The sequence below is a fragment of the Zootoca vivipara genome, chromosome 8, assembly GCF_965207765.1.
Source record: "Zootoca vivipara chromosome 8, rZooViv2.hap1.1, whole genome shotgun sequence".
Taxonomy (NCBI): domain Eukaryota; kingdom Metazoa; phylum Chordata; class Lepidosauria; order Squamata; family Lacertidae; genus Zootoca; species Zootoca vivipara.
The window spans coordinates 12,042,568-12,063,160 of NC_142591.1; the positions used below are offsets into that span (position 1 = coordinate 12,042,568).

The window sequence follows — 20,593 nt, forward strand, 5'->3', positions numbered from 1 at the left end:
CTCATAAAGAAAGAAAAGTAAAACAACATAAAATAAAATAAAATACACCATTGGATAAATCTTATAATGGACTTCATACGTAAGACTACTGTATATGTAACAAAGGCGTAGAACATTTTTGGCCTGGCAGCCACCCTTGTAAGACATGGACCACTTATAAACGCCATCTCCAACTCCTTGAAAGATTCCATCAACGGTGTCTCTGGAAATTTTTACACATCATTTGGGAAGGCAGGTGGACTAATGCCAGTGTATTGGAAGAAGCAAAGATCACCAGGAAAGCGTAATTCTGGTGATCAAGAAAAGAGGTTTAAAGACTCTCTCAAGGCAAATCTTTTTTAAAATGTAGTATAAACAGTAACAACTGGGAAACACTGGCCTGCAAGTGCTCAAGTTGGAGAACAGCCTTTACCAAAGGTGTCATGGGCTTTGAAGATGCTCAAACTCAGGACGAAAGGGAGAAATGTATTAAGAGGAAGGCACCCTTGACAAACCCTCACCGTGATCAACTCCTGCCCAGAAACCTATGTCCCCACTGTGGAAGGATGTGTGGATCCAGAATTGGCCCTCACAGTCACTTACAGGCTCACTGTTAAGAGACAATCTTACTCATCTACGAGTGATCGCTACTCTTTCCCTACTTCTGCAGACAGGTGGGTGGTGCAGGCCACCTGTGCAAAGTGTTTTTGCACAGCACTTTCCAAGTGCCCAACACCAGCTGATTGACAGGCACTAACTGCTTTTCTTACTTTTATAACTGTATATTATATTATGAGAAGTTGGGTCACCATCACTAGAGGGCATTCTGCTCACCAGGTCTGTATTCCTCTCGGGCTGAATTAATCTGTACTTCAGTCTCTGCCGAAATTTGCAATTTCTGTGTCACCTCCTCTGCTGTCTTCTTTGTGTTGCTAAGTACAATGATGAGGCTCTCATCTTCCACCAGAGAGCCTTGTGTGCTTGTCAGCCGGTACAGCAAGTTATCTTCCAGTTCTTTCATCTTTCTTTTGTTAGCAGTCACATCTTCCATCAGATCCGTTCTCTCTTTCTCCAGCTCCTGTTAAAGTTCACCACAAAGCCACACATCAGTGAAATGCTTTGTCAGAAGCAGGCTCATTAATGTATACAATACACAGAGTGAAAAGTATAGGCAGTGCAGTAATGAGTATAACAGGCAATGTAACTGAGACACCAAATGTGGCTCTCCATATATGATTTTTGGACTCCACTTCCCATCAGCCCCAGCCAGCATGGCAAATGGGCAGGGGTTATAGGGCTGTAGTCTAGAACAGGCATATCCAACAGGTAGATTGTGATCTACTGGTAGATCACGGGGTGTTCCTGGTAGATCCTGGTTGATCTCTGGCCCCCCAGCAATCTCCTTAGAAGAAGCAAAACAACAACAACAACAACAACAACAACAACAACAACAACAACGGCTTTCTAAAAAAGCTCTACAACATTGCCATTTTCCAAAAAGCTCCACAACTTTGGCTTCCTACAAAGGCTAAACAACTCTTGCTTCCCAAAAAAAGCTCAAAAACTTTGGGTAGTTTTTTTTTGTGACAATGGGTAGATCACTGCCAGTTGTTTAATACTGTGAGTAGATCACAGTCTATAGGGAGTTGGACATCCCTGGTCTAGAATAATGTCTAGATAAGCACAGTTTTCCCCTTCCCCTTTCTACAGGGAGACAGGAATGCCTTGATACCTGATTTTTTATTTCCACTAGGAACATGCATGAAATCCAGACTCCGGAAAAACACCAAGTTGCCTGCAGAATTCATCCTTGCAAGGATGGAGAGGTTCAGCCCATCAATGTGGCAAAGACCAGTTCAAAGCCTCAGACCAAACCAGATCTCACTTCACATAGTGTTTCTGAAACAAAGCCCTCTGGAAACTGATGGGTCCAATTTCACTCCCAGAAATGGAGCCACTTGCAAGTGGAACCGGAGAATCCATCCTGAACTCCAGATGGAATTAAATCTCCTGGCATTCCTAGTTCTAGCAGGTCTTGAACACCACAGAATCCATGGCAAACACTTCACTAGGTAGCCAAACTAGATAGTGTGGCAGCTGTCATGTCACAACACCATTGAAAAAAATTCTGGAGTTTTCCCAGCCCCACTGCAAGACTGATCTTACAAGCAACCTGTTATGCTACATAATATTTATGCTTGGATAAAACACTACAATAGAGCCAACTGTTGCACAGACAGGAATGATTAATTTCACATTGTTAGTGCCATCAAAAAGTTAATTTGCATCTAATTCAAAAGTGGGCTTCATTCTGTAGGATGTGACTTGACCATAACGAGCTAGAAAATCTTCCTGCATGGAAGGCAGACCTATGGCATGTACAATCTGCAGAAACAAAAGGAAATGTAATTGGGGATTGTGAAAGTAATTTATGAGAATTATGAGTTTTCTTTGGACAAGCCGTGATAGGAAATCTGAACATTAAAAATGCAAATACCTTTGAAGCAAAGGATGAAAAGGTAATCCAGAAAGAAATGAGGGAACATTTGCTCATTTCATTTGTTTTAATTAGTTTCCATTTCAAGATGAAAAGGTTGCAGAGGCAAGATGTCTCCAGAATACAAACAGGTATAATTGCAACGTTCTAGCACGTGATCTCATGCCTACAAGGTTTTCTTTTTTTCTGGACAACAGCAACATAATATATATACTCCAAACATCATTGTGCAAGACAATCTCATTTTAATGTAGACATGTTACACACCACTGAGTAACATAACCTGCTAATTGAGACACTTAAAGAAAGTATTAAAACTGGAAGCACAGATGTAGCCTATTACACAAATTTCCAAAACTTGATACACTCTTCAGCAAAGCCTCAATGAAGCACTTCTTAATGAGATGATTGCCAAGAGTCAACAACAGTTAAAAGCATTAATGGGGGCATGGGGAGGTCAATGCATGCTATCTTATGTCACTATGGTTTGTAGGGCAAGCACAAACCATAGTTTGTCAACTCAGGTGCAATGGTTGTCTGAACCAGGAAGTCACAGAAGAGATGGGAGGACTCAAACCCAACAGCTAAGCCATGGTTTGGCCATTATGTCAGAACCAACAGAATGTCTGGTACACAGCCAGGAAGAAGACCAGTCTTTTCCTTATACATTGTGATACTGAAAAGCTTGTAAAATACCAACATGGTCATCATTACTCCCTGCTTGGGAAACCTAGTTCTGGGATGAGGCTACCAATGTCCCACTCTGAAGTTTGTGCAGAACTGTGTCCTATAGTGGTTAAACCGGTTTAGGGAAGAAGGGTTGGTGTGGCTTTAACATCTCAAGGTTAATAAAGAAAGATGGATGAGATTTTGAAATATTATGCAAAAGGGGAATGCTTGTGATGGCCATACTTCTTCAAACCTTGCCAGGTGCAATCCCAGGGCCAAGGCAGCCTTTGGGGCAAGGAATGATCACTCGGCTGTAGATAGTCTGCTTTGAATATGTCTTACACAGAGAACGTTCCCAATAAGGTCCCATGGCATCATCAGTTAAAGAACCTCAGGTTGGAGGGATGGGGAAAGGCCCTCCTGCTGAGACCCTGAAGTGCCACCTGTCAGTCAAAATGGACAATGGGCATGATTCACGCAGATTCATACGTCCATATGCAATGTAAAAAAGGTTATATATAAGACACAGAAATAGTAGGTGGGAAAGCAGAGGAGATGTATGAGAGAGAAAGCATTGCTGAACTGTGTTGATTCTGCTTCTAGTATCTCACTTATTTTACCGGAGTGTTGTTTTGTGTGGTCCTCACTGCATCTCAGGAAGCTGTGAAGCTCATCATTCCAATGTTAGAAAAGGGGGGGGGGGAAATACCACAGGAAACAGCAACAAAACTCTGTACAAATGATAGTTCCAGAATTGTCAGAGATTCTTTCTCGCTTACCTGTTTTTCTGTTAGAATGACTCTCCCTAGAAGCTGGTCTTCTAGACCCTTCATAGTGACAGTAAAATCGATAATGGAGGTACGAGCACTAATCTCGGGGGTATATGCTGGATTCGGAAGTTTGGTGGTAATATAAAGTCTGAAGCCATTCATTACATCCATTTCTTTATCCCCGACTTTTACCTAATTAACAAAAGCGATGATGGGAGTAGAAGAGAATTAGAAGCCCCAAAAAGCTTTATTGTACTCTTTCAAGCATCGGCTTGTTGCAACACCTAGCTTCTGTTATTGTTTTACTTTAGTAAAGCAACACTTGGTATTTCAAGCAGTTGCCATGTAAGCAATTGCACCTTTGTTAATGCAGCAGACAGCATGTTTCAGGAACATTTTTACTTCCCTCACCTTGTATGTGGAGCCTGTTTTGATGAAGTTTCTTTCCAGTACATTGTCCAAAGCTGGATCCAGTTCTTCGCCAACATCTTCAATTAACAGCGGCCTTCCAAGAGATAGGCTATCCTCCAAGTGGTTTCTAAAATACTTGTGGTTTAGAGAGGTGATCTGAAAAGAGAACCATTCTGACCATCTATTAAGCTGTTTATTCACAAGGGGGAAACCAACTCGCTCCTCTGTCCCATGCTCCCCTTGACTGTGTGAGCTATTTTTTGGTGCTGAGTGGGATAATGCATGGCGGTCTGAAGAAGGGAGCCAATGTTACCCCAAGCACAATTCAAAGTGTTGGTGCTGTCCTTCAAAGCCCTAAATGGCTTCAGACCCGTATACCTGAAGGAGCATCTCCACCCCCATCGTTCAACCCGGACACTGAGGTCCAGCTCCGAGGGCCTTCTGGCAGTTCCCTCACTGAAAGAAGTGAAGTTACAGGGAACCAGGCAGAGGGCCTTCTTGGTAGTCACATCCCCACTGTGGAATGCCCTCCCATCAGATGTCAAGGAAATAAACAACTGTACAACCTTTAGAAGACAGCTGAAGACAGGGAAGTTTTTTTAATTTTCTCTAATTTTTATTTTATTTTTTATAAACATATAAAACACATACATTTACATTTACACAATACATATACACAACACACTACCTTATTTTCATAGCATAAATCCTACATTACTCTATATAGTACCTACCTATACTATACATATCAACATATCTACACACCTACCCCACACGGACACCCACCAAGTGACAGGGAAGTTTTTAATGTTTGATGTTACATTATGTTTTTGTATATGCTAGAAGCCACCCAGAGTGCCTGGGGCAACCCAGTCAGATGAGTGTGGTACAAATACTATTATTATTATTATTATTATTATTATTATTATTATTATTATTTTGTGAGGCACTCTGCTTCCTACTGTATCTAAGTTATATACAGAGTTAGTCTTCTATCCCAATATTGATTATTTACAAAATGCACCCAAATTCATTTTTAGTACCACATATTTTTAGTACCACATATTTTGGAATATGTGGTGTATGCTACGGGTCGCATTTTCATCGCTGCTGACTAAAATGCCTTTACTCATGAGCAGGAATATAATAATAATAATAATAATAATAATAATAATAATAATAATAATAATAATTTATTATTTATACCCCGCCCATCTGGCCGGGTTCCCAGCCACTCTGGGCGGCTTCCAACAAAATATTAAAATACAGAAGTTCGTCAAACATTAAAAGCTTCCCTAAACAGGGCTGCCTTGAGATGCCTTCTAAAGGCCTGGTAACTGTTGTTCTCTTTGACCTCTGGTGGGAGTCCTCCACACCTGCCCGCCTCCTGTCCCCCCACAAACAGTACTTCTGTCTTGTCAGGATTCAATCTCAATCTGTTAGCTGCCATCCATCCTCCAACCACATCCAGACACTCACACAGGACCTTCACCGGTTCTGATTTGAAAGAGAGGTATAAGCAAAATGAAATCTAGTTTACCTGAAGTTCATTCCTGGTTTCCTTGTTTTTAATCCAGATCTTGCCTTGAGTCTGCGGGTCAATCAGCAAAGGGTAACGAGCTGCTTTTGTGACTATGATGCCGTTTTGTATAGACAGGTCGTCATTTGGCAGCCCTTGGAGGTTCCATTCACTGACCGTGGGAGCGTCTATCAGCATCTCTGTGAGGTTCAGGTTGTTTCCAAATGGGATTTTCCTGGTTTTCATTTCTTTTTGCCAACCGGTTAACAACAGATTTCTGAACTCTTGGTTAAAAGGACCGGAATAGGACAGAAAGGCTGTGGCAAGCAGCACGTCCCCTAAATTAACATACACAGAGAGATCACATTTGATAAATGCTGAAGGAGCAATATCAAAGCACTGTTGAGCAAATTGCATGTGCTTGCAGTGAATACAAACACAAATATCTCTAAGAAGCGAGAAGCAAAAAAACCTAAGATTTAATGTGCCTCTCTCACTCAATTTATGTGAATATCTGATCATTGTTCATGCAGAACAGAAAGCACATAAGAGGCATTTGTAATGAGAATAAGCATTATGGCCAGTACAGATGTTATATTCTCATTGCAAACATGCTCTCAGAATACAGAAGCAAGAGCAGCTTTAAGCTTAATGTGTTAGAATACTCTAAACTGGATCCAGAATTTTCATGAGCGGAAAAAAGAAGGGAGCTAGTTTTTGCAGATCCCCCTGGAAAGCTGTTCTGAAAGGTTGGAGGACCCTCTGAAATAGTGTGGGAGGTCAATGTGTGCGCGCTGCAGTCTCTCGAATTTGCACTTTCTGAAGCAGTATGAGAACCGAAATACAGGCATCTTTCAAAATCCACACATATCTGAATTTTGCAATGCAATTTCCCAGCCAAACAATTGTGACAGTGAATGGGGAAAGTGTGTATAAAAATTAAATACATTGGTGAAAATAACATATAAAATGCATTATATAGGGAAAATCTGCTTGCAAAAATCACAGAATCATTGTAGAGTTGGAAGGGACCCAAGGCTCATCTAGTCCAAACCCCTGCAATGCAGGAATTTGAACTGAAGCCTGCATGACAGATGGCCATCCAGCCTCTACTTAAAAACCTCCAAGGAAGGAGAGTCCAGTAATGGGAACATTCATCAAAAAAGGGCACAAAAATGTGCTTATTTGGAGAAATTCACATCAAAATGCTGGTGAATTTTCATGAGTTACACACACACACACCAGCAAATTGTTGCAAAACTCTGAAGAACTGGATTTAATATTGGAAAAGTGAGAAATGGAGAACCAAAATTGGCAGGTCTTTCCATCCCTAATTGCCTCCTATGGGAGTGGGTCAACACTGATGAATTGTTGCTCTCCCATTTCTGCCAGTCACAGCTTATCCAAAAGAAGTATGCCTTCAAAAATTAAAATAAAACAGTGGCAGATTGCTTTCAGAAGACTCGCTGCATTAGCCTGTTTGTTTGTTTGTTTTTACTGAGTCCTGTGACACTTAAGAGGGCTACAAAATGCATTGTGATGGGATCTTTCATAGGCTCAAGAAAACCTGAACATACAATGGATAAACGCAGCCAGGGCCGGCCCCTGCACCAGACAGCCGCACTGGGAAACGGGGCGGGGGGGCGCCGGAGGGATCTTCGCACCACGGCGCCAGATATGCTTAAGACGGCCCTGAATGCAGCTTTAGGCCACCAGAGCTCATGTCTATTCAAGGTTATCACAAAGCTCTCAATTGCTTTTAACCGAGACATTGAAAATGTCCCCAGCTAGACAACAACACAAGTTCTTGCAGCCCACAGTTGATGAAACATAGCCATTGCGACTGACAATTTTACAGAGGGATGAAATGGCAGGGCATTCATCACATGTGGTGGATGTGTGCAAGATGACAAAAGCATACTGGGAAATGATTTATAATGAGTTGGGGGGTGTTTAAAACTACTTTTGTCAAAAAAAAAAACCAGAAGCCTTTTTTATTAGGAATTCTAGGTCCAGAAATACCAAAGAAGCAGAAGAGACTGTTTATGTACGCTGCAACAGTTATGCGGATGCTACTTGCCCAAAGATGGAAGGAAGATAAAGTACCTAAAAGAGAAGATTGGCTGTTAAAGATGATGGCTAAAATGCTGAAATGGTGGAAATGACTGGGAAGATCAGAGATCAAGAAGATAATAAATTTAACAAAGAATGGGAGAAATTTATAAGTTACTTAAAAGAACACTGTAAACAATTAAAAACATTGGCAGGCTCCTAAAAAAACACTTGCAATGCAGCTAGAACTATGGTGAGAATTAAGTATTAAGGAAATTGGGGGAACATTATAAGGTGCGGTTGGAAAAGAATAATGATGGAAACCATGGAGGGTGGAGGGAAGCCCGGGATTCAGAGAATCCTATGTGTATATCAGGCACACCCAACTCCCAAGAGATTGCAATCTACTCCCCGTACAGTGGTACCTCGGGTTACAAACACCTCGGGTTACCGACTCTGCTAACCCAGAAGTAGTACCTCGGGTTAAGAACTTTGCTTCAGGATGAGAACAGAAATTGTGCGGCGGTCACGCGGCAGCAGCGAGAGGCCCCATTAGCTAAAGTGGTACCTCAGGTTAAGAATGGTTTCAGGTTAAGAACGGACCTCCGGAACATATTAAGTTCGTAACCAGAGGTACCACTGTTTAAAACAAACTGGCAGTGATCTACCCATTGCCATTGGAGGGGGGAGAGGCCAGAGTTACTGAGCTTTAATGCAAAAGTTGTTGAGCTTTTTTTGGGGGGGGGAGAAGAAGCCAGAGCTGTTGAGCTTTTTTTGTGGGGGAAAGCAAAAAATTGCTCACATAAAACTACGCCGACACAGCAATAAAGTCTAATTCCACATCATATCTCTTCGGCTAATGACAACAAATGACTGCCCATTTGACACAACGGAGGAACACAGAGAGGGTGGCAGGGAGATGAGACTTTCATTCCTTTTTTTTTATTTACATCCAGTGATCAAAAGGGATCCCACAATCGACCACAATCGACTGCCAGCATCCAGGGTCATCTACCTGTCGATAGCAGTCGACCGGCTGGACACCCCTGGTGTATATGATTATGATTTATTTGTGATGATATTTGTTAAAGGCAAAAATGAATAAAAAACATTTCAAAAAGAGAGTGAAAAGAAATGGCAGCGCATTCGCCTTACCCACAAGCCTCTTTGTTTGTGCAGCAAATTCTTTACTTTGATCAGTCCATCTCTCCTTCTCTCCGGCTAGCCCGCTAATAAGACTAGAGGCCGTCTGCATTTTGTGCCTGCAGCGTTCTGCATCCTCGAGCAACGTCTGCCCAAAGCAAATATATTAGCATGCCTAAGTATAGGAAACAGCTTGATCCAAATTCCATCTGCAACAGTTTCATGGTGCTTTGTAGATGATGCACTTCCCACTGATATAAGCAGCCTATAAAGGGTAAAGGGACCCCTGACCATTAGGTCCAGTCGTGACTGACTCTGGGGTTGCGGCGCTCATCTCACATTATTGGCCAAAGGAGCTGGCGTACAGCTTCCAGGTCATGTAGCCAGCATGACAAAGCCACTTCTGGCGAACCAGAGCAGCACACAGAAACGCCGTTAATTTGGATATGCAGAAGATATTAAAAAATAAATTGAAGGAACCGCAGAAATAGGGGGAAGAAGGTCATGTCAAAATGATTGTAAAATTAGTGAAATGTATAAACTTTAAAAGTATAATAAAAATAAATGCTTGTTTCTGTGAAACACCTCCCGGGCAGAGTGACGTACCTGTTTCTCTCTCATCGCCTTCTCATACTCCGCCTGTACAATATCTAGCTCAGTTTGTTTGGCATCCAACTCGGCTTGAGCTTTTTCGAGATCCAACATGGCGGTGGCCAGACGGTTTTCTTGTACAGCCAGGTTAGCCTAGAAATACACCCGTTCACAGAGAACAACTTTCATAAATTGCTAAGCAGGATTGTATCCCTTACCATATTAAAGAAAAACAGGCAAAGCTCTTTTTAAAACAAGCATAACACTGGCTGCATGTGGTAAGTGTAGCCATTGATAAATGAATGTAGCCAGAGCTACACATATAACGAACTGCAGGAGGCAGATTTTTCATTCTTCCCTGTGGAATAAATACAACAAACAACTCCTTACGAATCGAAATGCAGCACACCAGGAAGGCTCCATCCAAAGCAGGCTTCCTCAAATTCGGCCCTCCAGCTGTTTTGGGACTACAACTCCCATCATCCCTAGCTAACAGGACCAGTGGTCAGGTGATCTGGTCTTACTCCAGTTTTCAGCTTTGCCCTGTTTATATGTGCTTACCTTTAAAGGCAGAACTTCCTTGTTGATTGCAAAGAAAGCAGCCATCGCTTTGGTCCACGAGCAAATGCCAGCCACGTTTCCACAAACCCTCCTAGCTGTCTCAATATTGTAGTCTGACATTTCAAAGTAAGGGCTCAAGAGCTCCACTACTTCTTCGTTTATTGTATCTTTTGGAAATTGCTAGAGATATCACGGAAAAGATAGTTTAGCTTCGCTGACTTGCCCAAAATGAAACGTACTTTCACGCATAATCTCTATGCGTGCTCACACTAAGAAAGGAAAACAACAACAGGGATGCAAACCTTAGGTGACTCCCTATTGATTTTAGAGCAGTATCTCAAGGGTCACTAAAGGCTATTTCAAAAGCTGCGCCAAATATGCCTCATTCATCATATCATCATCTTGAGAAACTGTTTTGCTAAATAGGCCTTCCCCCTGTGTACTTTATTTAGATTTTACGTACTGTCAATAACATATCCTCCTTAAGGTCATGCTTTTGTATTTGCTAGGGAAGAGAAATCCTGATTTAGCAATCACCAAGTTCATCACTTCTTTTAGTGTGATGTAGATGGTGATTTGAATTATCCTATAAATACCTGCACACAAGAGTGTTGCTGCTTCTAAATCAGTCCAAGGTCCTGCTTTTCTCCTGCTGAGCCTCCATTGAATTACCCTGGGTGATGCCTTCTTAGCTCCATTCCCCCCCCCCACAAATCCATGCTTACAAGAGGGTCTTGTAAACACAGTTTTCCATTTCGGCCAAGTGTCTAATTGGCCTCCTGAATCATCCTAAGGGCTGTTTCCTTTTATTGCCATTGCATTACAATTACTCCTGTTCTGCATTGGGTCTTGAATTTTACACCTTGCTTTGTAATCTGAATTTTACACATTGTTTTATGTCAACACAATCTACTGTTTCGGTAACATTGCTGTCTGCGTTAATAAAACCTGGGCTACTTAATTTTACACATATATGGTCTTCAGAGGAATTCCAATTTAATAAACTGTGGCCAGTCCTGGTACTGGGGATTGTTTGTTTCCATGAATCTTAATCAGGCCCCTAGTTTTCACAGTACAGTGGTACCTCGGGTTACAGATGCTTCAGGTTACAGACACTTCAGGCTACAGACTCCGCTGACCCAGAAAAAGTACCTCAGGTTAAGAACTTTGCTTCAGGATGAGAACAGAAATTGTGCGGTGGCGGCAGAGGGAGGCCCCATTAACTAAAGTGGTACCTCAGGTTAAGAACAGTTTCAGGTTAAGAACAGACCTCCAGAACCAATTAAGTTATTAACCTGAGGTACCACTGTACTTCTGTAGGAATTAATTGGGGGCAAAATCCTCCAGGCATTTACTGGGAATGCAACAGTCCTTTCACATGAGATAAAAGGTAAAGGTAAAGGGACCCCTGACCATTAGGTCCAGTCGTGACCGACTCTGGGGTTGCGCGCTCATCTCGCATTATTGGCCGAGGGAGCCGGCGTACAGCTTCCAGGTCATGTGGCCAGCATGACAAAGCCGCTTCTGGCAAACCAGAGCAGCACATGGAAATGCCGTTTACCTTCCCGCTGTAGCGGTTCCTATTTATCGACTTGCATTTTGACGTGCTTTCGAACTGCTAGGTTGGCAGGAGCTGGGACCAAGCAACGGGAGCTCACCCCGTCACAGGGATTCGAACCGCCGACCTTCTGATCAGCAAGCCCTAGGCTCAGTGGTTTAACCACAGCGCCACCTGGGTCCCTTCACATGAGATAGTGGCATGCTAAGTGGGCACATGTATGCATAAAATTCCACGTCGCTAACACACATGCATCTCAGTGCCGAGGGATCTCTATGGCTGGAAATAATCAAGAGCTGAGAGTGTGCTTCCGATAGTTCCTTGGCAAGCAGAGCTAGCTGACAGCATAAATCACCTGATTGGTGGTGACAGTGAGCCCCTTTGAAATTGTCCATTTATAGGTGCCCATTTGTTGGTTCGGTTTGTTTTCAAACAGCATCTACCAATGGACATAGCCAGGCTCAACCAATCAGCTGACAGCAGGCTCCTTTGACATTTTTACCCAAAACCATGCAACATCAGGCGATTTACAGGTGGGTGGCTCTTTTTTAGGCCCCAAAAAGCAGGTAAAAAATGCTTTAAATAGGTTTGGGAGAAAGTACTCTGCTGGGGGAGGGACCCAGGTGGCGCTGTGGTTAAACCACTGAGCCTAGGGCTTGCTGACCAGAAGGTCAGCGGTTTGAATCCCTGCGATGGGGTGAGCTCCCGTTGTTTGGTCCCAGCTCCTGCCAACCTAGCAGTTCGAAAGCACGTCAAAATGCAAGTAGATAAATAGGAACCGCTACAGCGGGAAGGTAAACGGCGTTTCCATGTGCTGCTCTGGTTTGCCAGAAGCGGCTTTGTCATGCTGGCCACATGACCTGGAAGCTATACGCCGGCTCCCTCGGCCAATAATGCGAGATGAGCGCGCAACCCCAGAGTCGGTCACGACTGGACCTAATGGTCAGGGGTCCCTTTACCTTTACCTTTACTCTGCTGGGGGACAGATGGGAAATTCTTTGGGAGGCTAGATTTGTCTTCCAGTTGCCTCTCCCTTATTATATACAGCGTATGGGCTTAATTCGCTCAATATATTTTATTCTGATGCATCAGGCCTGCACGCATTTGTCTCTGGTTCTGATCCCATTGTTATAAGAATTTTGAGGTCATATATATATATAATAATTGTTCATAAAACATGTACATGAATGTACAGAAACATGTCTGAAGCAGCACAGGAAAACAGGCCTGACTGACACCATTTTGACTCTCTCTGACCAGGTGTTCCTCTGCAAGGAAGAAGGGGGGTGGGGGGAACCTTCTCATTGTCTCAGGAATTAAAGTGATAATCCCTGGCATCCTGATACCTGACTGCCAGACAAAAGGGTGTGATTAACTTGGCTGGGAAACAGGGAAATGTAAATATCTCTCAATTTTGTTGATTAGGTTCTGGGGGCAGGGGGCAGGGTCCAGGGTGCTCAGATTACTGCCACCAGACCTCCCCTTTCATGATGTACCTATGATGAATCTAGGGAGGGGGGGTCTTGGGCTACACCCCTTCTGTGACATATGGATGATGCTTCTGGGGGGTGGGCTGAAACCAATTTCAAATCTCTTTTTAAGGGCAAGACATCTTTGTTTGGGGTTCCTTCCTTGTTCTCCTGTGTGAGAGGAAGGACCCTGTTGCAACAGCAAAAATAAAAGTGCCTTGCTTCGTACGTCCTGGTTTGGTCTCTGTTATTTGGTGGGCAGGAGACGCTTAAATTCGTCTGCTTGCCTGGATCCTTGAGCTCTCCCTGGGTCAAGATCCATTTCTCTGGGTTCATAGGAACCAGCTTAAATTTTACAACAGTTTGGCGACCACTTCGGGGACCCAGTTTTGCCTTGAGCTCCGGGTTCACTGAGGAAGGGGAGCCCAGCGCGCCCTTGCCTCTTTTGCAGGGGGGTAAACCAACCTCAGGACCCGAGGCACTTGGTAGTAATTGAGAGTCCAAGCGGGACCCCCAGGACGAAGCAACGTTTAAAGGGACAAGGCTGTTTTTTTTTAGGAACCAGTTGGAAGCTGGAGACAACGGGATTCGACTGAAAGGATCGGTCGTGAGTATTAAAAGGGGACACCTTGGGTGAGCTAAGAACCACAGCAACTAAAAATCTATTTCTCCACTTGGACTATCCTTTTCTACTCTCCTCTTTGGACCTTAGTTGCAGCAAGGCTGCCAGGCACAGTTACAGAGTAGAACTGAGGTCCCGGGCAACAGTCTTTACGTTAAACGCAGAGCTTAGAAAGACTGTCCCAGCTCCCTTCTGCCAAACTGAGCAGAAGTCTGAGCAAACTGTCGCTTTTCTACCAATCTGGGAATCTGGCTATCCCAGCTCTGTTTCCTATTCCTCTGCTCTTAATCTTCGGGTGAAGACGCCCCCCTGCCATGGCGACCTTTGTTAGGTATGACCCATGACCAGAGATTGCAAGTGCGCCCGTTCCTTTCCTACTACTCTGTATCTCTGTATTCCTCAGTTCCGACCTGACATTGCGTAGGCAAGCGTTCAGTAGGATATGAGTCTAGTGTGTAAGAGGCAGGGAAGTTGCTGTGGAACCCTCAGGCAATTGATGACCAGTGGGAGGGTTCCAATAGGGTTTTAGCTGCACCAGGCCGCCTAGTAGTTAGTGCACGCGAACGGCAGGCAGGAACACCACTAGGACGTGGGGGTGAGTCATAGACTCGGGAAGTTAAGAGTGTCCAGGAACAGGGTCGGGGACCCGAACTGCAGTATAAAAAGGCTTAAGTAAAATGGGTGCAACCCACTCTAAGGAATTCCTTTCCCAGACTCCCAACCGAGGCAAAGCACAACTGAGGCTTGGCTCCGGTAAGGACTTTGAGGATGAAAGTCCACTCCAATTCGTTCTCTTAAATTGGCACGAAATCCCCGGGGCGGACAAGCTTGAAGGGAACCAATTGCAAAAACTTTGTAAGAAAAAAACACTGGGTCCGCTTTACTATGGACCACCCAGATGAGGGGAAATGGCTACCAGGAGGTTCCTTTAACATACAGTGAATCTCCGCTTTAAAATTAACCCTGGTGAACTCTGAATGAGAAAAGTTTTGTGAGGAATCCTACAAAGTATGTTATGGTATAAAATTATATATGTTTGCATGTTACATGTTGTCTGTGTTGTCTGTGAAGTGTATGTGCGTCTGATCCTTGTGTCTGCTATAGTTCATTGTTCCCCTTAAAGTAAATGAGAGATATAATCCAGGTTTAGGAAATTAGGGGTTTGTGTAAAATTTGGCCATGACACCCACAGACTGCCTTTTTTAAAGCATGCATAGTTTAAAATAATATAATAATAAGGCAAGCTTGCTTAAATAATCTTATGTAAGGGCTTGATCAACCCAAAAACATGGCAAATATTTAAAAGAGTGGAGGTAGTGTGTAAAGGTTTGTTTTAAAGAGGCTGTAGAAGGCCATTGTTTCCTCTCCAAAAGTAAAAAGAGGGGGCAGGATGAAGGAAAATAACGAGCTGTAAGTTTAAAAATGCTTGCTCAATGCTTTGAAAATATTTTAAACTTGAAAATGTTCATAAACTCCAGCTATAAGTGGATAAGAGATGTACTCAAGGTTTAGAATGTTATGGGGTGTGTTTAAATTGGCTACAACATCCATAGACTGCCTTCTTAAGTGTGCATAGTTAAAACTGCCAACTTGTTTAAATTTCTAGTATAGAAACAATGTTGAACCGATCAATCTTAAACATTATAAATATGAGAATGAGGTGTGCAAATGTTTGTTATTGAGAGAGGCTCCAAAGGGGAGTCTTTCTCCAAGTGACTAGATGAATATTGACTAAAGGAAAATTGAACAGCTATTCCAATAAAGGTGATTTGTTTGTCAAAGGTAGAGCTTCCATAGCCAGGAATTGTCTATCTGAGTCTAGTTTTAACTTCAATTGTGTTGGACAGAAGGGTTATTGTTGGGCTCCTAATATCAGTCTCTTAAGAAAAAAACAACTCATCTGCTCAAGGGTTCTGTATAAAGTTGGTATTTTCATTCAAATCTTGTGAATCCTGTATCTTAGAGGGTTAGACTAAATGACCTCAGGGTCCCTTCTAACCCCCATTTTAGAGCTATGTGAAAGGCAATGTGTCTGATGTGGTGATGGGTTGAAATTCAGCCCAGCTCTGCTTTCTGGCAAGGAAAGATTATTGGTTTTCAGAGTTGGAACAAGAGTGTAATTGTTGTTTTTGTGGAGTGATTATATAAGTTTTTATCACTTTCTCTATTAAGGTTTAAAGTTTAAGCACATATGAAAGTCTTGAACATTTCCCAATCTTTATCCAATCTTAAGGTTTGCTAAAGGCTTCTATATAACGTTGGTACTTTTAATCTTCCCCTTCCTTATTTTTCCCTTAGTACACACATGTGCTTCCGTGATAGGGCATAGCCTGTGTTTCCTTCCCAGTCAGGCGTCTGTACTCAAATGTATGTGTATCCTAAGGGCAGTGATAGTGTTGAGATCCCCATATTTCAGAAGGGGGGGACTAGATTACTCAAGATCCCTTCCAACCCTTTCCAAACTTAGAAAAAGGAGGGAGAGAAAATGTGTTTGTAAGCACTGAAAAGTGAGTTTAAACCCTGGTGGTATAGTGAAATGGCCTGAATTCAGTCAAGCATTACTCTTTGGTGGAGAAGGATGGAAAGATAGATTTTTAAAGTTTGGCATGAAGAGTTTGAGGTGCCATTCAGAAAGAGGTAGAGATGGTATATCATGCATTGAAAATGAATGTCTGGTGTTATTTTTTCCACCATATTGTCAGCTATTTTTTTTAACTGCAAAACTCCAGCCAACAGTTCAAGTAAATAAAGGGCCAGAAAATTTTGTCTGGAATTGGTAAGGCTGAAAATCAATGAGAATGCAAAGGATTTTATGAATTCTGGCTCTATGGCCATATTACCCATAGATAAAGGGGCAGAGAATTTAGTCTGCCATGGCTGTAATAAATTAATTAAAAACAAACAAACAAACGAAAACATTTGCAATTACGAATTCACCCCGAACCCTGTAGATAAAGGGGGCAAATCAAGATTTATTTTGCCTGGGGTATGAGGTGTTTATTTGGTGACTTCATTAGGACTTTAATCTGACCCAACTTTTATTGCAGCTTCCAAGTTAGTTTAAGGTTTATAAGCCTGCTTCTTAAGCAGCAAGAAACAAGAAACAATGTATCAAATTGTATTAGGACTCCAAACAAGGAAAAAGAATTTAAACTGGCTCTGAAAAAAAAAACACTGCTATGTTTCTATCTTTTGTTTGAAATCTAACCCTACTTTAAAATCTACTCTTTCCCCTTCCCTTCCTTTATTCAGATGGTAATGTTGTCAAGAGGTACAGCACTTTAAAAAAAAAAAAGGGTATAATAGACTGCCGAATCATGAACTCTGTACATGCACAGAGGCTATGTCAGCTTGAAGAGGAAAATAGAGGAGAAAAAGGAGGTTTAAACTAAGGGGCGAAAAGGTTATAATCTGCTCATGAAATATTATTCAAATTTCTTAATGTAAAGCTTTGAACCACTGAGGGAAAACAACCTCATGTATGTTACTGGTCCATCAAAGTTAAATGGTTGCCAAGTTTCAAAATCTTAACATGCCAGATTCTTTCCACAGGTATAAATAGCAGAGTACTACTATAAGTCTGTCTCTTGAGTAGTTTATAAATTAATTAAGAGGTTCAAGGTTATGCTTTGCACATGAAACTTAAATTTAAATTTCTTTATGTAAAAATAAATAAATAGATAAAGAACCATTGAGAACCATCAACTGTTTAGAAGCTGCCAATTCCAGTTCAACATGCAAAACTCTGTACATTTTAGGAACATTTCCTGACTGATTTTCACATGAAATAATTTTCCCTTTCCAGCAGAATACTGAGATTCAGGGTGTGGAGAAATTCTTTCAGAACCTTAATGCAAAATTATCTCCCAATGGGGGGGGGGACGCCACCTAAACAAGCCCCTCCACACTTGGAAATTCATAGAAAATTGCTGTCTACCAGTTGACAGACTATGCAAACAAAAGGCTCCATTTCTTTCCTAGCAGGTACTCAGGATGGATACTTATCTCCCATTTGCATTTCACCCCGAAGCATTACCCTATGTTAATATAACCCTCCCTTTTCTAATGTAGCAATGATTGAGTGTTTTGCCAATTCTTTTCTTCCACAGCAAAAAAAAAAAAAAAAAAAGTGAGGAGTGAGGAGATACAAACAGTAATTTCATTTCTCTTTGGCGCTTCTCTTTAGCTTATAAATAATCTGCTTCCATTTATTATATCAGTTTTTCCATTATGTCTATGAAATTATTCTAACAATAACCAGGTAAAAATTGTTGTGTGAGTGGTAATCTAAATTTTATTTTGTTTTATTTTTGTATCTTTTTTTTTTTGGTATTTCTACTTTTTCTTTCTGTACATACAAATGTAGCATCTAAGTCATTCTTTCCTGTAAATAATAATAATAATAATCCCTTTCAAACAAGATACATGAACCTCAAAGAGAATTCAGAACCACATAAGGAAAATGTTAATAACTTATCGATTGTGTCCTAATTAACAAAATTTTTGTCCTTTGTTTCCTCCACAGCCAAACTAGGTGAAGTAAATTAAACTGACTGAGTAGACAATAACAGCAGTAATTAAATAACTATGATCTTATATTATTTGCAGCTCCCCAAGAAGAAATTTCTAGAATATTCTCCCCTTTCTTGACTATTTATCATTATTATTTTTTAACTAATTATATCTTCAGGCCCCAACCCCCTGCAGGCCTATTTTCAAAAGGATGTTTTACAGGAAACCAAATTGACATTTTATCTCTTTGATCACAACCTAAGAAGGAGGACCTAGAAAGCTATAACGTTTCAGCAAGGTTTAGAAGTGCTGTTATAGAAGTACTGTTAACTTCCTCCCAGTGACTCGAAGGCAGACAAGAAAACCCCCTTGTTGGAGATACATGCAAAAGCAGCAAGAATTATCTCAAGTTCACCTGATTGCCTCAAGATATACAAATGGCGTATAATTAATAATTTGAAGGTTTTGTGCATTATGTGTTATATAGGAATACTGAAATGTGTCAAATGACTTTGGGACAAAGGGGGAAAGTGAATTGCAAGGACATTCTCTCTCCTTGACCTCAAGACTCTGTGCCCTAGGATTTAAAAGCAGCCGGAATTGTCTCAAGATCATGATGGCCTCAAGACATACAACTGATATATAATTATTAGGTCTTATGTTGCGTGATATTCGACAGAAACATTGAACTATGTCTGACAGTATGTTATTTCCACAAGGAGGGGGAGGTGAACCAATTTTGTGTTTAATTGTTGGGGTTTTTTTTTTAAAAAAAAATGTATAGTGTCCCAATGTTTTTTTTTTTGTATTATTGCCATGCATTGTATGCCTTTTAAAGGATCAGGATATTGCATAGTTCAGTATTTAGATTAGATCAACTTATGACCACATTTTCTTGTCCCACCTGGCACTCTGCAGTGTGCCAACCTTCTCTACACATTTTTTAAATTTGTTTTTACTCATTTTACCAAGAATAAGCTCCAAGATCCATGAAACACCAGATAAATGAAGGTATTTATGTCTTGATTTAACAGGAATGATCCCTTTTAGAGTTAAATTTGACTAATTTGGACATGTTTTATGGGGCTGTATAAATTTTAATTTGGCTTCAGTTCTAATTGGGCAAGTGTATCCAAGGTGCAAGTAGCTTTCTTCCTTTAAGAGCAACTGGGCAACTCCCTACAGTGCAAGGCCAGAGCCTATAATAAAGGCCCATAGAAAGCCCAAGGCAAAGGCATCTCTCTCATGACATGTCCAAACCTGTGGCAGCTATGGTGAGTGCCAGGCGACATGGTCAATATGAAAGCCCTAAGGGGATTCACCAGGGATTGTTGCTGTTGTGCCACGTTGGAGGTGTGCAACCAGAGGAGAGCTAGCTTTTGACACCTGAGAACACACAAAAGGGTAAACAAGCAAACTGCACTTTCCAGTCAATATTGGTGGACCATCCTGTTAAGTGTAATACATAGACCATTTTTGAGAAATGCTTCTCCCAAAGTACTAAAACAACACATCTGGTTATTCTTTTGTGGGGCAACAATTTATAAGAAAAATTATAGCCCCAAATGGGGGATATTGTTATAAGAATTTTGAGGTCATATATATATATAATAATTGTTCATAAAACATGTACATGAATGTACAGAAACATGTCTGAAGCAGCACAGGAAAACAGGCCTGACTGACACCATTTTGACTCTCTCTGACCAGGTGTTCCTCTGCAAGGAAGAAGGGGGGTGGGGGGAACCTTCTCATTGTCTCAGGAATTAAAGTGATAATCCCTGGCATCCTGATACCTGACTGCCAGACAAAAGGGTGTGATTAACTTGGCTGGGAAACAGGGAAATGTAAATATCTCTCAATTTTGTTGATTAGGTTCTGGGGGCAGGGGGCAGGGTCCAGGGTGCTCAGATTACTGCCACCAGACCTCCCCTTTCATGATGTACCTATGATGAATCTAGGGAGGGGGGGTCTTGGGCTACACCCCTTCTGTGACATATGGATGATGCTTCTGGGGGGTGGGCTGAAACCAATTTCAAATCTCTTTTTAAGGGCAAGACATCTTTGTTTGGGGTTCCTTCCTTGTTCTCCTGTGTGAGAGGAAGGACCCTGTTGCAACAGCAAAAATAAAAGTGCCTTGCTTCGTACGTCCTGGTTTGGTCTCTGTTATTTGGTGGGCAGGAGACGCTTAAATTCGTCTGCTTGCCTGGATCCTTGAGCTCTCCCTGGGTCAAGATCCA

The 20,593-nt window shown here is 41.8% G+C and overlaps 1 protein-coding gene across 2 annotated transcripts in view; it reads right to left on the bottom strand.

The window, feature by feature from the left end:
* Positions 1–20,593, bottom strand: part of DNAH5 (dynein axonemal heavy chain 5) — a 144,882-nt gene that overhangs the window by 30,808 nt on the left and 93,481 nt on the right. For both annotated transcript variants that reach the window (XM_088675088.1, XM_060278039.2), the window contains exons 60-66: positions 10,193–10,372; positions 9,647–9,784; positions 9,053–9,188; positions 5,867–6,183; positions 4,327–4,482; positions 3,925–4,107; positions 814–1,057 (exon numbers count right to left, since the gene is read on the bottom strand). In XM_088675088.1, coding sequence (XP_088531214.1) covers positions 814–1,057; positions 3,925–4,107; positions 4,327–4,482; positions 5,867–6,183; positions 9,053–9,188; positions 9,647–9,784; positions 10,193–10,372 — 1,354 coding nt within the window. The remainder of the gene's footprint in view (positions 1–813; positions 1,058–3,924; positions 4,108–4,326; positions 4,483–5,866; positions 6,184–9,052; positions 9,189–9,646; positions 9,785–10,192; positions 10,373–20,593) is intronic.